We start from the raw sequence: 17,446 nt of genomic DNA on the forward strand, positions 1-17,446 counted from the left end.
TAATTTTCAAACCGTATTTTGTAACATTGCAGTTACTCCCCATGGTGTACCTCAAACCTTGTTCCGTTCCGTTCCGTAAAATACCAATGGACCTTTCCAGTGTTTACAGATATATGTAAATTACCTAACTTGTTATCCAGCAGGTCAACCAGTGACTATGTATTATCTCAGTGTAGCATCTGGTTTACACAAAAGAAGACATGGTTAAGTTTGTGTGATACTGTTTGTGAGCAGTTGACCTAGCAATGAATGGAAAAGGTGTGGCTAAATGTTCCGCTACGAAAAACCAGAATGGTCCATAGATATTAGGCACTGCTATATCTTCAATTATCTAGATACAACATTTGTGCCAAAAATAAACGTTTACCTTTTGGATTTTGAAATGTAATCATTTCATTCTAAACAGTTTATATATATAAACTCGTAAATATTTCTTAGATATTTAAAAAAAAATAATGGAAAACCATGATCTGCCCAGACAAGAAGAAGTAAAAAAGTACAAAAATTGAAGAAAACAAATTGCATTCAATATTCCCATGTTCGTACATTTTGAAGATTTTGGAAAAAAAATACAAAAACTTGAAAAAAGTGATATAGCGAATGTCTTTTTAGTTACGAACACTCGGTTTCTTTGTTAATCAGTCAAAATATCTGGCAGTCCTACATGTATGCGACTTCGTCCTTTCACTGGCCAGGACATGAATAAAAATCCATAAATTAATGTAGAAATTTTATTTTACAAACAAGGTTAAATGCAAAATGAAGCATGTACTGCTATTATGGGAATACATATCAGTAGAATAAATCTATGTTACAAAAAAGAATTCTTAGAGTAGAGCTTTTAATTTTATTTAAATAAATACTTAGATGTTTTCTACAAGTCAATGATAATTTCCGAATAAGTGTGAGACAAACTGATCGATTACTTAAGAAATATTAAATGGATATATTCAAAAAGAATTGGGCGTACAGCACAGAACCTATGTATATGTGTGCTTTACCAAATGCTCAATGGATATCCGGCTTGCCTTTAAGTAAATACCCATAATTATAGTATTCGTCGAAGCTCCTTTTTTGTAGACTTATACAATTGAAATACAGCTAAGTGTTTGACTAATATATGTAAGCCTGATATATTTAAATGAGTAACAACACAATCAGTAGCATGACTAGCTGTCCAGTCATGCTGCAAACCATTATGAGGTTGGCTTTATTGCCAGGCGAGTCCTCATCGTCCGGTTTACTTCCACAAATTTCTTTTATGTTACACTTGTTGATGTAATCCTGGTATTTCGTTTTAACTTTATCATAATAACATAGCCAACCGTCACATGCTGGTATCGTCACTTCTTTTTCATTGACAAACAACTTCACAACAAAATTTTTACTCCCCTTCTCAACTGTGTTCGTTTCTAGCGAATTCACATTGTCACATGCGTAAATAACAAATGCAAGGTTTGAAGAATACGGTGCTATGTTGCTTGTCCGAAATTTTCGTCCCGACATAGTGTTAAAGTTGGTAGCAAGAAGTGGCGTGTTGTCCTTGTACAGACCAAGTGCCGTCATAAGGGGGACTATCGTTTCTGAGTGCCCAAACTGAAACTTCGCTGCTAGATAACTAAAATAATGAAATAAATCATTAGGTACTGTATTCCTAGAAAAGATTTGGCGCATTTTAAGTTAGCGGTTTTCGCGGTAGGCATGATTCCGCGAATCTTTATAGCCGCGAATATGTCACTTATAACAAATCCGCGAACATTTGTAGCTTCAACCAAATATAACATAAAAAGTGCAGAATATTTATTATAATCTACTTACACAAAACAACATATAAACCTAGGTGTTAGAGAAATGTGTAAAGAATTATTTATGTATGTTATTGATACTAGTTTTCACGCTGAAAAAGAAAATATCAATTATTAGTAATCAACATGCTTATTGATGTTATTTGCTACTCACGGTGTTGACAAATGCATTTACAGTTTGCAAACATTGAATGACTTGGATTTAATTTGCTTGGAGTAGGTGTATTCCTTTGTTAAAAGTACAATAGCAATCAAGTGCTACATTGATAAACAGCTGTTATGTTGTTATAATGAAAGCTTTGTACAGTCCGATAATGTGTAAAAAAATATGTATTGACATTTTGGAGATAAAGTCAGTTATGACTCTAATGAGAATAAAAGCTAACGGGTCTGACTAAATCTTACTTAATAACATAATGAAAAGGTAAGGAAATATGAAAGTGTTCACGGACAACCGTCCTTGTTCTTGTCCTTGTTCGACTAGATGAAAATGTATCGAGTAAGTTTGCGCTTTAGGCGCGACTTGTCAAAAAATAAAATGGTTAAAAGCACCCAACAGACAAGGTCATGCATCAAAAACGTAACCTCCAAAAGCTGTAATTTAGGCCGTAGCGACATAACATTCGCGTAATTCGCGGTTACTACATATCCGCGAAAGTTTGTCTCCGCGAAAATGCCGACGTTGTGAAAAACGCGAAATATTGTATCCGCGAACATTTCTAGGAATACAGTATTAGATTCAAATAAACTCTATGAGACCAAAACAAAAGCCTGTGACAAGTTATTAAGAAGAAAAGAATTATAATTTAAAGCTTGTCGTAAACGGAGGAATAAGTTAGCCAACTATCTTGCAAACAAAATGCAGATATGTTAAGAGATCATCTTGGGTACCATTTCATACTGATATTTATTACATAGTTTTGTTTCAATATGTTCAAACTTCATATTTAAATTGGAATCATGTGTGATAACATATCTATATCCAACTGTACGATACTACATTATATATCTCTGATAATTTCTGTATCTGAGAATGATGAGCTTACTCAGTGTTGTTCATATCTCCAAGATTTTCATAATCCCAGCTGCTATTCATTGCTTTGTCCATTGTATCGAACATATCTTTAACAAGAGGACACGCCATTTGTGAGTTTATTTGATGCCCGTAGGACGATTCGTAATATTTCTGAAATATAAGAAATACCCAATAAGACATATGAGCCGCGCCATGACAAAACCAACATAGTGCGTTTGCGACCATCCGTCTGATCAGGAATTTATGCTGTTTGCTTACAAACCCTATTACAAGTAAAGGGAGATACAGACAGCGAACAGCATGGGTCTTCGTATTTACGAAGATCTTTGACTCCAACATTGTATGAGCCTTTTGCATATATTGTGTGACTGGATTTATATTCAAAACTGCTTTGCTTCTTTTGATGATTTCTTTGATTTTAAATGATATCATTTTAGTCACCAAATCTCTACAGCGAAATGTTTATCAGCAGTAATTAAATTTGCTGATATTTAAACTTTTGTTGATGTATTTTTATTGTGCTTTGTTAAGATACTTCATTGTGCATTTTATTACTCAGCAGGTTTGTTGATCATGTGAAATTAGATTTGAAATTAAATTTGTCTTTTGAGAAATTATTTGAAAAAGTTCGTGTCACTTTCCTGTAGCCTTATACTTGTACAACTATAGATACACTCATGACCATTAATTTTGTCAAACTGCCTGATAGTTTTCTCCTTCTTCTTCATTAAGCTGTTCATAAAATAGTTGTGACATACCATCCCCCATTCAATCCCAATTCTATATTTAATCAAAATGACGCTATAAATATGTACATTAAAAAGTTTGTCAATTATTTTTATCCCAATTTCAGATTCTTTTTTTACAATTTCACTTTTATTTTGACATAATTAAGAATTTGAAGAAAAAAAACAAGATCTAATGTTATGATATGCTATGATATGCTATGATATGATATATGATATGCTACGATATGATATGATATGATATGATATGATATGATATGATATGATATGATATGATATGATATGCTAATGCTATGTTAAGATATGAATTCATGTTATTTTATAAAGTTACAACATGACGGGACTGGAAATATTTTTTTTGAGATTATTACTCCATTTGATGTAGATCTATACTAATAACTTATGTGCAAAATTTCAGATCATTAGCTCGCTCCGTTTTTCCAGAATAATTATTATAATAGTGAAAAATGACCCAAAATTGAAAAGCGTTTAAACGCTTTTCAATCAAATCGGACTGAGAATAGCACAAACATACGATTTTCAATGTATTTCTTGTATATTTCTTAGTTATATTTAATTTATATTTCTGTTTAAAGTGCTCATGTTTATCTATGTGAAAAATTAAAATGTTATGTTTTTAGGCTTATAAACCTCAGTGGAGTTCCTTTAAGATATGAATTCATGTTATGTTATAAAGTAACGATATGTTCTGATATAATATGATATGCTTTATGCTTTATACTACTATATATGCTTTACGCTGTATGTTATATGATCTGCTCTGCTCTGCCCTGCTCTGCTCTGCAATGCTTTGCTATGCTAAGCTATGCTATGCTATGCTAAGCTATGCTATGCTATGCTATAATATGATATGCTACGATATGAGCACTGTGCTATGCTATGTACGTACCTCTAAATCTTGTCCATACTCGAGCACTATCCTCTCATCATCTGTTAGCAGTTTACACCACGTCATGTCATTAAATAAATAGCTTTCATACGAACATAACTCGTAAATCTGATATACATCATCTGAAGTAACGAAAATTATGATTTGTTATAACGCTTTGTTCATGAAGTACATGTTTCTATTTACCAATAAGTTGACATTGTAGTATGCATATATAAAGAAACATTGCCAAGTTCATTGTGCATATAATGCGTAAATTGGAATCACTTTAATTTTTCTATAGAAGTATAAAGTATCAAGATAGATTTTAACGGATGTTGTTTCTACGAAAGCGGTGTATATGAATGATAACCTTTTCTAAATGAAAATGTACAACGCGTGATATAGCATTTATAAAGGGTTAAACATGTCAATTACCTCGTAAGTACAGGTAGTTTATAATCATAAACTATGACATTAAACCATTGTATTTTCATAATATACTTTTGGACCGTTTTCAAATAAAGAATGTTTATTATTCAAAATTAGAATGAATTTACACTGTTCTTCTACAACACGGCAATAATCCAGAAAAAATGGAAACAATGTTACCGAAATGTATTTAGGTATCGTTAAAGCCAAAGCAATTATACATACGTAAAAGTATATATTCCCAATTCTACTTACCTTCAGTAAATGAAAATGGAACCTTTAATTTACTTTTTAATGATTTTGCTATGTTTATGAACTGTGGCGTTTTTGAAAACTTATGAAATTGTTCAAACTGAGTAACATTGTCCTCTACTTGATGTTCATAGTTATAACATCCGTCATAAAACCTCATTGTTGCATTGTTGACTTCGTTATCAAAACTTGGTATTTTGTTTGTCAAATAGTCCGACAATCCGCCGTGAAAATGCCTCGCACTATCTTTCGCTCGAGATTTTCTTGAAGACACAAACTTAACATATTTTCCATTTTTGTCAAACAAATGATGGAACCTGGCCCCCGTTCTAGCTCCTAAGTCATTCTGTTCAGTTATCCCTTTGCTGACAAGCTCCCCTTCTCTTTCTATAACATATCTATATCTCCAATTATCAAGTTCTGGGAACGCTGTTGGATCTTTTGTCTTCATTATCTTTTCGTGCAGAGCCTTAATGTATTTCATATTTTTCAAGGTAGGGTTTCGAGCTCCGTGTCTAACAACCATATTCACGTGAATCGCTTTGCACAAAGTGGAGCCTACCCCCACGTGATTGTGTTCGTTTGCAAATATTGGAGTTTGAACATCGTGTGCCCATTCGTAAATAGTTTTTGTGGAGAAAACATCCCATCTACCTACACATTCACTAAGCTTGAACCAAAACAATATACTTATTAACTTTAGCAGCCACATTTCGTTTTGATAAAGTACAAAACAATAATGATAATCGTAATAAAATCCTTTATCTGTAATTAAATTATCAGTTATTTTTTGTAGAAACACTTCTGCTTATAACAATGTCAAACATTTTTTGGTTGTTGTTTTTAAATCAACGTGTTTATGCAAGCGAATCCATATGTAGCATTTTGTTGAAAGCTATTAAGCCTGGGGCGTGTTGCATAGTTACTTGTCATGTAGTTGTTAATGATGACATTAACGGAAATGTATCACTGCTGTATCAAACAATAGTATAAAATATACTACTATATACACATATAATGTTGGCAAACTAGATCAATAATATATCATTATAATCAATTTTATGCCCAGTCATGATTGAACTTTATAAAGAAGTAAAAATTTATTCATTTATGGTGCACATAATGCCTCATGTAGCAATTTTTTAAGTTATGCATTTTTCGTATAATTTTGTTTTCATTGCTTCCGACAGATCGCCCATTTTCAGATTATTTCAGCCGTGTCATGACAAAACCAACATAATGGGTTTGCGACCAGCATGGATCCAGACCAGCCTGCGCATCCGCGCAGGCTGGTCTGGATCCATGCTTGTTGCAAACCCATTATGTTGGTTTTGTGATGACACGGCTCAAATTTATTTTATTTATGGTTTTTGTTTTGCTTTGAAATGATCTACACATTGTCATATGTGAACATTGTACCGTTATACATATAAGTTCTTTCAACGGGATTCATAAACATGCTTAACAAAAAGTGAAATACAATGTAGTGTACATGCATTGCTAAAATACGGCATGTCAAGTGGATAATAAGTTATCATTACATTTAGGCAAGACTGAGTCAATCTTATTTGGGTCTTAACATAGACTTAGGTCAAATTCATCCCTTAATATTAGATGTAATGACAGAGTTATTAAACCAACTTCGTCGGTGAAATATCTCAGAGCAACCATTGATTAATCTTTATCTTTGATGCAATGGCTAGGTCAGTGTTGAAGCTTGAAATATTTATATCTCAAAAAGAGCTATCTTACTCAACATACTAAGAAACTAATAGATATGTCCCTAATCCAATGTCATGTTGATAACTGCTGTTCAATATGGTATCCCGGCCTGTCCCAATTCCTTAAAAATAAATTTCAAGTGACTCAGAATATCAGATTTGGTTTTACTTTATCTTGATGCCAGGTCACATATTGGTCCAATTCACTTTCGCTCACTCAACTGGTTACCAATCAATAAACGTGTAGATACGATTATCATTTGTCATGTTTTTAAAGTAAAAACTTGTCTTCAGATTACATGGAAGAGCATTTCATCTTACAGGACACTGTTCATTGTTACAGGACCAGGTTAAGTAGCAAGGGTGCTTTTGCAATCCCTAAGGATTGACCAAGAAGTGTTTGATGGAAAATTTGTAATTTTTCAATAATTTGTATGTTCTTTTTTAAAATCACTTCTAGATGTTTCGGTATACAAAAGGATTTAACGCATTTCGTTAATCATTTAACACATTTAATATAAAATGATGCATTTCTTGTAGTCTAAGTTATACTCATTTTTAAATACTCATTGTAGCATCTTGTTATCTCTCTCTCTCGCGATGGTACGAAGCTGAAATCGCGATGGTACGAAGGTGAAAACGCGATGTAACCTCGCGTTTTCACCATTGTGCTATCGCGCCATCGCGATTTCACCATCGTACCATCGCGTTTTCATCATCGTACCATCGTGTTTTCACCATCGTACCAACGCGTTTTCACCATCGTACCATCGCGTTTTCACCATCGTGTCATCGCGTTTTCACCATCGTGTCATCGCGTTTTCACCATCGTGTCATCGCGTTTTCACCATCGTACCATCGTGCATCGCGGATTCAGACTAAATAAAAATCACGATTGACCAAACGGAACACTGTAAAAAATAGAGAGGATACTGAATGAGTGTGAATTCAATACTGAATTTATTGAACGAGTTGAATACAATCATATTATGCGAGCCTCTGGCGAGCATAATGTTATTCTATTCAACGAGTTTAATAAATTCAGGAATGAACTTACACGAATTTAATATTCTATTTATCACATACCCAAAATAAAGGCCGTTTAGAGTGTAAAATAGTCATTTTTCATCGACACGCCTATAGTATAATGCCAACATTTAGCGCGTCTTTACACTATGTTTGTTAACTTCATTACTATATTTATTAAGTTAACTCGTTCAACAAATTCAGTTCTGAAACTACATTCATGCAATATCCTCGACATGTTATTTGTTATAATAAGGTACGTATACACAAGTGAACTTCTGTATTGAAATCACTTGCTAGCCTTGTATATTTTTTTCAAGTACGGCACTGGATGGCATTTATAGTAGCGTGACCTATAACCCTCCGCCTCTATGACGTAACGTTGTTAACGTTGCAACGTCAAAACAGTTGACGTCGTTACGACAAATGAAAACATAATAAGCTCGCTTAGAGAACAGCTAAACCTCTTAGTTCGCTTACAGAACAAATAAAATGCCGCCGACAATATTGAATATGTTCAGAAACTGTTTCCAACGGCCTGTAGAAAAGGTATCTTCGGACGCGATTTGGAAATTGAATAAGAAAGTTGCAGGGGAATTCAATTTTATTGTACCTCGGAAAGATTTTGCAAATTTTGCAGATATGAAGCCGAAAGATGGCGCGATTCTCACTGTAGGTCAGTACATGTTTCTTTACATGTACATAGTTCCGAGTATGGATTTCAAAGAACCAGGTCCCAACTTTGAGCGGGTTCTTTATTACTTCTGGGACAACTCTTCTTTGTTCCATATGAAAGGCTGGGTTCCTACAGCAGCAGACGAAAAATCTTTATTGTCGAATTTAAATAAGAAAATAAAGCATATGTCGCCTAGGGATATAAAACCAATTTATATTAAAGAAAATAGCCCGTGCAACGATGCCAGCAAAAATTCTACAAGATTTAATGTTCCAAATGTTGGCTCCGAGCTGGAAAGTGAATCAAGAATGGATCCACCAAAAATATTCGCAGGCCCACCGCATATGAAATCTACTTACAACTGGGGAGTGATAAATACATGGAGTAGACACATGGCCCCGGAAAGTGAAGACTATCATCCCGTTTTCATCTATGATCGTATTAGACAAGCAGCCTTTCCATCAGATTCAAACATGAGAGCATTAGAGATGTTAGACAGGGATATCGAAAATGTCATTGCAGGTAAACCTATCAATAATGAGCGCGTGTCAAAACGATCGGATAAGTTAAATGGTATGGTCGTTTCCACGATAGATACACGTGATAGAAGAGTAAGACCACGTGCAGCAAGGGTACAACGAACGCGCCATGCCTTTTAGTGGAGAATAGATGACATTATAGATCTTAACATTTACAACAATTGATATAATAATATTAATCAGAGAAATTGATAATACTTAAAGTAAAAATAATAGTTACAGCAGAAACAAGTGATGTGCATACTATCTATTAAACAGTGATAATTATAAAGTGAACTTGACATCGCCTATAAATAGAATCTAGTAAAAGATCTTCGCATCAGTACGAGAATTTCACAAAGGCAAAAAAATGTAAAAAAAATTATAATGACGATTTTTAGTAATAATATTTTATATAGGCGATTATAAGTAAGAAAACTTGACCATAGGAATAATCAATTAATGAACTTATCATAACTGATACAAATAAATCAAGAATTTCACCTTGGCGATTTCACGGAGACAACTTTACATCGCTGAGCATCAGTAAGACTTCAACGATCATTAGTAAAACAACTTCACTTCGGCGATTATCAGTAGTAACTTCACATCTCTGAGTTTCAGTAAGTTAATTCTACATTGTAGATAAATAGAAGGAGAACATCCCATCTGTGATTTTAAGTAAGACAACAGTTACTTCACATAGGTGAATATCATTAAATATCATAACGAGAACCTAACACAGGTGCAAATCAGTGAGACAACTTCTTATAGCTGAGTATCAGTAAAAAATGGTAAGATCAGTGAGATTATTCATATTGGTGAGAATCAGTAAGTGAACTTCACATGTTAGATTACCAGTAAGACAACATCACATCGGCTTTCACTAGTAATAGAAAATCACATCGCTGAGTTTCAGTTATCAGTTAAAAACTTAACATCGACGATTATCAGTATAAGAAATTCACACGTGAGCTAATCAATAACAACACTTCAAAGCGTATCAGTAAAAACATGGACTTTGGCAATAACATCAACGAGAAACTTTAATTGGCGGTAAAAAAGAAAAAAGTTCCGTGAGAGAACTTCACATCGTCGATAATGAGTAAGAATACTTCACATAGGTGATTATCCCTAAGAGTATTTCACATCGGCGATAATCAGTCAGAGAACTTTACATTGGTGATAATCCGTAAGTGATTTTCACACCGACTATAATCAGTAAATGAACTTAACATTGTTGATTATCCATAAGAGATCTTGACATCGGCGATACACATTAAGTGATTTTCACATCAGCGATACCTTATTTAGAGATCTTCACATCGGCGATAATTAATAAGACAACTTCACGTCGGCGATGATTTATAAGAGTACTTCATATCGGCGATAATCAGTATAAGATCACGTCACATTGGTTATTATTCATAAGAAACTTCACATCGGTGATTATCTGTAAGAGAACTTCACATCTTCGATAATCAACAAAAGCAGAGAACTTAACATCGGCGATAATCAACAAAAGCACTGCACTTCACATTGGTTATTATTCATAAGAGACTTCACATCGGCGATAATCAATGAGAAATCACATCGGCGATAATCAATATGAGAACTTCACGTCGGCGATAATTAGTACGACAACTTCACGTCGACGATAATCAAAAAGACAACTTCCCGTCGACTATCACTAGTAATAGAATTTCAGAGTTTCAGTATATTAAGCGATTTCGCATCGGTAATTATCCGAGCTACAACTTCACATTGGTTATAATCAGAAAGAGAACTGAACTCCGCATCGACGATTATCAGTTAAAAATAATTAACATCGGCGATTATAAGTATGAGAACTTCACACTTGTGCTGATCAGTAACATCACTTCACAGAGTATCAGTAAAAATAATTGAATTTGGCAACAACATCAACGACATAACTTTACTTTGAAAGAGAAGTTCAATTCGGCGATTATCAGTGAAACAGCTTCACATCGATGATTATCCTTAAGAGAGCTTTCCATCGTCGAAATGAGTAACAGAACTTCAAATCGGTGATAATCCCTGAGAGAATTTAACATCAACGATTGTCAGTCAGAGACATTTACGTCGGTGATAATCCATTAGAGATCTTCACACCAGCGATAAACAGTAAGACAACTTCACATCGATGATTATCCATAAGAGATCTTAACATCGGCGATAATCAGTAAGAAAACTTCACATTGGCGATTATCCGTAAGAGAACTTCACATCGGCGATTATCAATAAGAGAACTTCACATTGATGATTATTCATAAGAGATTTTCACATCGGTGATTATCCATAACATAACTTCACGTCGGCGATAATCAGTAAAATAATTTTACATCAGTGATAATTAGTTAGAGAACTTCACATTGATGGTTATTCATAAGAGATCTTCACATCGTTGATAATTAATAAGAGAACTTCTCATTCGCGATAATCAGTAAGAGAACTTCTCATTTGCGATAATCAGTAAGAGAACTGCATATTGACGATTATCTGTAAGAGAACTTCACATCGGCGATAATCTGTAAGATAACTTCACATTGGCGATAATCAGTAAGATAACTTCACATTGGTGATAATCAGTAAGGGAACTCCACATCGGCGATAATCAGTAAGACAACTTCACATTGGCGATAATCTGTAAGAGAACTTCACATCGGCGATAATCTGTAAGATAACTTTACATCGGCGATAATCAGTAAGGGAACTCCACATCGGCGATAATCAGTAAGGGAACTCCACATCGGCGATAATCAGTAAGGGAACTCCACATCGGCGATAATCAGTAAGAGAACTTCACATCGGCGATAATCTGTAAGATAACTTCACATCGGCGATAATCAGTAAGGGAACTCCACATCGGCGATAATCAGTAAGGGAACACCACATCGGCGATAATCAGTAAGAGAACTTCACATCGGCGATAATCTGTAAGAGAACTTCACATTGGCGATAATCAGTAAGAGAACTTTACATTGGCGATAATCTGTAAGATAACTTCACATCGGCGATAATTAATAAGAGAACTTCACATCGGCGATAATCAGTAAGAGAACTTCACATTGGCGATAATCTGTAAGAGAACTTCACCATGGCGATAATCTGTAAGAGAACTTCACAGTGGCGATAATATGTAAGATAACTTCACATCGGCGATAATCTGTAAGGGAACTTCACATCGGCGATAATCAGTAAGGGAACTTCACATTGGCGATAATCTGTAAGACAACTTCACATTTGTGATTATCTGTAAGACAACTCCACATTGGTGATAATAAGTGAATGTCGTGTCAGCAACAGGCGATCTACGATATTGCCGTGTCTTTTATACTGTTATATTCAATGATCTTAAATCTGATAGTTTGCATGTTGAAAATTGATGGATCATTAAAAACTTCACATTTCATGTATATCTTAAAAGTTTGATGCATTTAAGTGACATCAGTTCAGAGACTTATTGTTGTCAAAATTAGAAGATACTATTACATTTATTTATACTTGAAATCATGAGGTGTGATTAACTTATTACATACATTAAAGTCAAGCAATGTATCTTGGTTTTTAATAATACGCAGAAGTTATACGAAAAATGAACTCGGTGTTTATTTTAGCAATAAAATCATATACATTGTATTCATTGCATTGCATTATATATTTTATCCAATCTGACAAAGTTCAGATCTACTTAAGTTATTACTTGTAGATCTGATTACCACCGTTGTCGCCTTCATTGTGATACGGATTTTCCGAGGAAGCTAATTTAGACATGCAAGACGAAGTATGTCAGCGGAAGTATTTCAATTGTTTTTTGGCGGTCATTTATAAAAATGCAGCGTTTTTGGTCGTATATAAAAAGAGATACATTTTGTAAAACCTTACAATTCTCCTAAATATTTCTGTAAGATTTCAATGAATCAAAATATAAAATGTCTGGTGGCGTTTGCCACGTTTGCACTAAATTTCACTCGTGTCATTTCATTTTAAGTCTCAAGATAGCGTTCAAATGGCCACAAATCGAAAATAAGTCATTCCTGACATATCAATGTACAATGCACAGGGGGCCCACACAGTGTTTGGATGGTATATACTGTTTGATGGTGACCCTAAAATGCGAAGTGTAACGCACTTTGGGGTCGGACCCCAAAGTGCGTTTGACCCCAAAGTACGGTGTTACAATGCTATCCTATGTTATGTTCTAGCATATGTGTCTTTCGCACTCTGTGCATTCAGCACTTTGATATAATTATATATACTACGTAGGGGTTAGAAATCCTATAAAGGGCTTATAAAGTCCTAATTAGGCCTTTTTATCTGCTACGTAAGAGTTATAAAGTCCTAGGTAGTAAAGCAGTTTTAAACTCATAATTAGGTTTTTTTATCTTCTACGTTGGAGTTTTACATATTTATAGAATATTATAAATTGGTACTAGGACGTTTCTGTGTTTCACGGTACCGGTATTTTAAAACAAAACGTAAAACAGTACGTCATATTTTACGTCATCAAACAGTTAACTGTAAAAGTGAAAGTTGGTTGACAGCACAGCGTATTTAGTACAAGGTTAGCTTTTAAAAAAAGCTAGTAGCGACTCGCTTCGTAATTTTTTTCAAGGGGTGTGTTTAAATGTAAAAATGACAGTTCTGTTAGCTGAAGAGACTTCAGCGAACATCAAAATAAAAGTGAAGTCAACACTGGCCCGGTGCCCGATGGCCAGTGTATATAAGTTCAGGCCAGTGTAAATTTAAGAAAATTTTGTTAATTATATAGTAGAATAAATTCAAAACTGGAATTCTGGCCAGTAAATTCAAAATCTTAAAGTCATTGACTGAAAGTGACATATAAAGTTCTCTCAAGTTAACCAAGATGAGTATGAGTATATATGAAGGTGCATGTAAACAGATTGAATGAAGAACCTATGTCTATGCACATTTACTATATGGTCTATTGACCTTGACCACAAAATGTTAGATAGGTAGATTTCATAAAGATGTCTCTTTATACCAAATTAAGTTGTAATACATTTATGTTATTTAGTATTGGAATGAGAGGCACAAGTCCTAAAGTAAACACAAGTTGTCAATCAATTCAGCCAGAAAAGCCGGGATCCTATTAAAAAATATAGGGATCCCAGAAATTGACCAGTCTAAGATGTTTTTCAGATATGCCGGGATCCTATTAAAACATATAGGGATCCCGGGAATTATCAGTAGAATTGCGAGTAAAGATAACTGATTGCGTATCTCACTGTATTTCTGACTCGTGGTAGGTTTAACCGTAAATTTAAATACCTTCAGTGTCAAAGAATATATACCGAGAGAATGCTTAGATTACCAGCTTTTTAATTGATGTAATAAATTTTAAAATAGGACATTTAATCGCCCCAAACTAGCGATAATAATGTTACTTACAAAATGCATCTAAGGAAACACATTTTTATTAGATCTATATTAATTTTATCTGCAAGACAAATAAATAACATTTTTTTTTCTAAATATATTTTATTTCGGCAGAAGTACAATGTTATAAATCATTCATTTACCTTAACAACATGCAAAGCAAAGTTAATATATATTTTTGTAAAGTTGACCCGTGCCGAGCTGACCCGTGCCGAGTTTGTATAGGGCCGAGTTGACTCTTTTCCTTCAAGAATATAGTTTTCAGAAAAGCCGGGATCGTATTAAAATGTAAATAGATCTCACGGATTGACCAGTTCAAGTATACAGTTTTCAGAAAAGCTGGGATCGTTTTAAAACATATAGGGATCCCGGGATTTGACCAATTCAAAAAAATAGTCTTTGATTTTTCCAATTTATTAGGCATATAATTATAAGTTTGTTAATAAATAGCTCTAAATATATCTATATTCTAAGTTAAATTAATTTAACGTTCATTATATACAATAAAAAATTAACGTTTAATGGCCTTTCATTACGACAGCAATCAACACAAATATAGTTCATTAGGTTTTTCCTCCATATCTTATACGATCCCGGATCCCGGGCGTCCCGGATCCCGGCCAGTAAATACATACACTAAATACCGGAAAGGATAAAATGACCGGAAAAAAGGAAAAATAAAAAATGCACAGAACCAGATGTACACTTATGTTAATTAACCAAACGAAAACTTACTACAGAGACAACAGGTGAAATCGTTAAATCAGAAGTCAGTGTAAATATGATTTATTGAAAAGAATTCATAAAGACAAACATTTTAATCATCATTATATCTTTGCGCTCAAAACAATACTTGCTGATTTTTAAAAATGGCGTGAAAATTGAAGGTTTTTTGACGCTATGTAAGATTAAATTTGATTGGCTAAATAATTTTGGATCCTAGCCCTGATAGATAAATTTTGTAGAAAGCTGGAAGCCAAGCTTCGATTAAATTTTTGGATAGCTTCGGAGTTTTAGGTTGTTTCTCAGTAAAATCCTACCGTAATACCGGCTCGCCGTGGCGAGCCGGCACAAACACATTTTTGTAACTGTTGAAATTTGAAGAAATAATACGACAAATTCATTCCGAAAAAAAAAATGAAAATTAAACTTGCTTCTTTGAACACACAAACAGTAAACATCTTTGTATACAGTAGAAGAGTAGACAAGAATTTCAACCAAAGAACTTCAAAATAGATTTCTATTTGTTGTTGTTGTTTTTTTTTTTCTGTTTTAAAAATGCTACTACTAGATCTACCAAGTGTATTAAAGACATTAATACACGTCAGAGAAGGGTCGGAAGGTGATAATCGGCCCTGAATGAATAATGGCCCTCGGGCTAAAGCCCTCGGGTCCATTATTCATTTTGCGGGCCGATTATCACCTTCCGGCCCTCTCCTGCCGTGTATTAACCTCTTATTCTTTTTTACGTAAACGCCTACAGATTTAAAATATTTTGTTGTTTAGTTGTATGACTAAAATATGTCAATGTCGACCAATTTTAACACAAGTCACATGAAAATATGCCATACCCGTGAAATAAGTGATTGCGGGAAATTAGTGATGTTGAGTATAATAATGTTTAACAATCTTATGTTTCATTTCAGTTTTGAAAATGTTTTCTCTGCAAATACAAGTATTAGCAATATGTGTGGACAACTACCATAGTAGTCCATGAAGACACTTCCACTGGTTGTTTATTGCTTTTTAAACAGTAGGAAATGTTATTTTGTTTTCAGTTTTCTTTCTGTTTTGTTCTATACTGTAACTCATATGAGCCGCGTCACGACAAAACCAACATAGTGCGCTTGCGACCAGCATGGATCCAGACCAGCCTGCGCATCCGCGCAGTCTGATCAGGATCCATGCTGTTCGCTTACAAAGTCTATAACAAGTAGAGAAACTGATAGCAAACAGCATGGATCCTGATCAGATTGCGCGAATGCGCAGGCTGATCTGGATCCATGCTGGTCGCAAACCCATTATGTTGGTTTTGTCGTGACACGGCTCATATATACCCAGCTGGCAGCAACTGAAAGTACCATACGTCCAGTGCAGACCAGTGCAGACCAAGATCAGTCTGCATACCCATGCCGTCCAATCATGGTATGTACTGTTCTCAATTCAGTCTGTACATGTAATTATTTTGAAATTTTCCCTAAAAAGGATGCATATTTTTGTCAATGTCCATATTGGAAGAGGGACAAGTTGTGTTTTGATCGATGTCCTTAAAATAAATGCTCATAATCTGCCGAAATTGGATCATCTATGATAGGTTAAAAAATGATAAGTTCTTTTCAATTTCTGGTTTTACGAAGATATAAGAAACTTGTGTAACGGTGAAAAATCTAATATATTAAATTTAATAAAAATTTATGAGATATGTGTAATACAAATGTTAAATTAGAATAAACAGGATATTCACGATGGTTAAAACGCGATGGCACGATGGTGAAAACGCGATGGTACGATAGTGAAAAGCGTTGGTACAGTGGTGAAAACGCGATGGCACGATGGTGAAAACGCGATGGGATGATGGTGAAAACGCGATGGTACGATGGTGAAAACGCGATGGTACGATGGTGAAAACGCGATGTAACATCGCGTTTTCACCATTGTGCTTTCGCGCCATCGCGATTTCACCATCGTACAATCGCGTTTTCGTCATCGTACCATCCTGTTTTCACCATCGTACCATCGTGTCATCGCGTTTTCACCATCGTACCATCGTGCATCGCGGATTCAGACTAAATAAAAATCACGATTGTCCAAACGGAACACTGTAAAAAATAGAGAGGATACTGAATAAGTGTGAATTCAATACTGAATTTATTGAACGAATTGAATACAATTATATTATGCGAGCATCTGGCGAGCATAATGTT

The 17,446-nt window shown here is 34.5% G+C and overlaps 1 protein-coding gene across 1 annotated transcript; it reads right to left on the reverse strand.

Moving 5' to 3' along the window:
- Positions 1-276: 276 nt before the first annotated feature.
- LOC132728677 (multiple inositol polyphosphate phosphatase 1-like) lies at positions 277-6,029 on the reverse strand. The gene is made up of 4 exons (XM_060714354.1): positions 5,164-6,029; positions 4,498-4,619; positions 2,852-2,991; positions 277-1,618 (listed from the first exon to the last, which is right to left on the reverse strand). The coding sequence occupies exons 1-4, from the start codon at positions 5,870-5,872 to the stop codon at positions 1,138-1,140; spliced, it is 1,452 nt and encodes a 483-aa protein (XP_060570337.1). The 5' UTR covers positions 5,873-6,029; the 3' UTR covers positions 277-1,137.
- Between the last annotated feature and the right edge of the window lie 11,417 nt (positions 6,030-17,446).

Source organism: Ruditapes philippinarum, unplaced genomic scaffold (genome assembly GCF_026571515.1).
Source record: "Ruditapes philippinarum isolate M1 unplaced genomic scaffold, ASM2657151v2 ctg9601_1_1_1_1, whole genome shotgun sequence".
Lineage (NCBI taxonomy): Eukaryota > Metazoa > Mollusca > Bivalvia > Venerida > Veneridae > Ruditapes > Ruditapes philippinarum.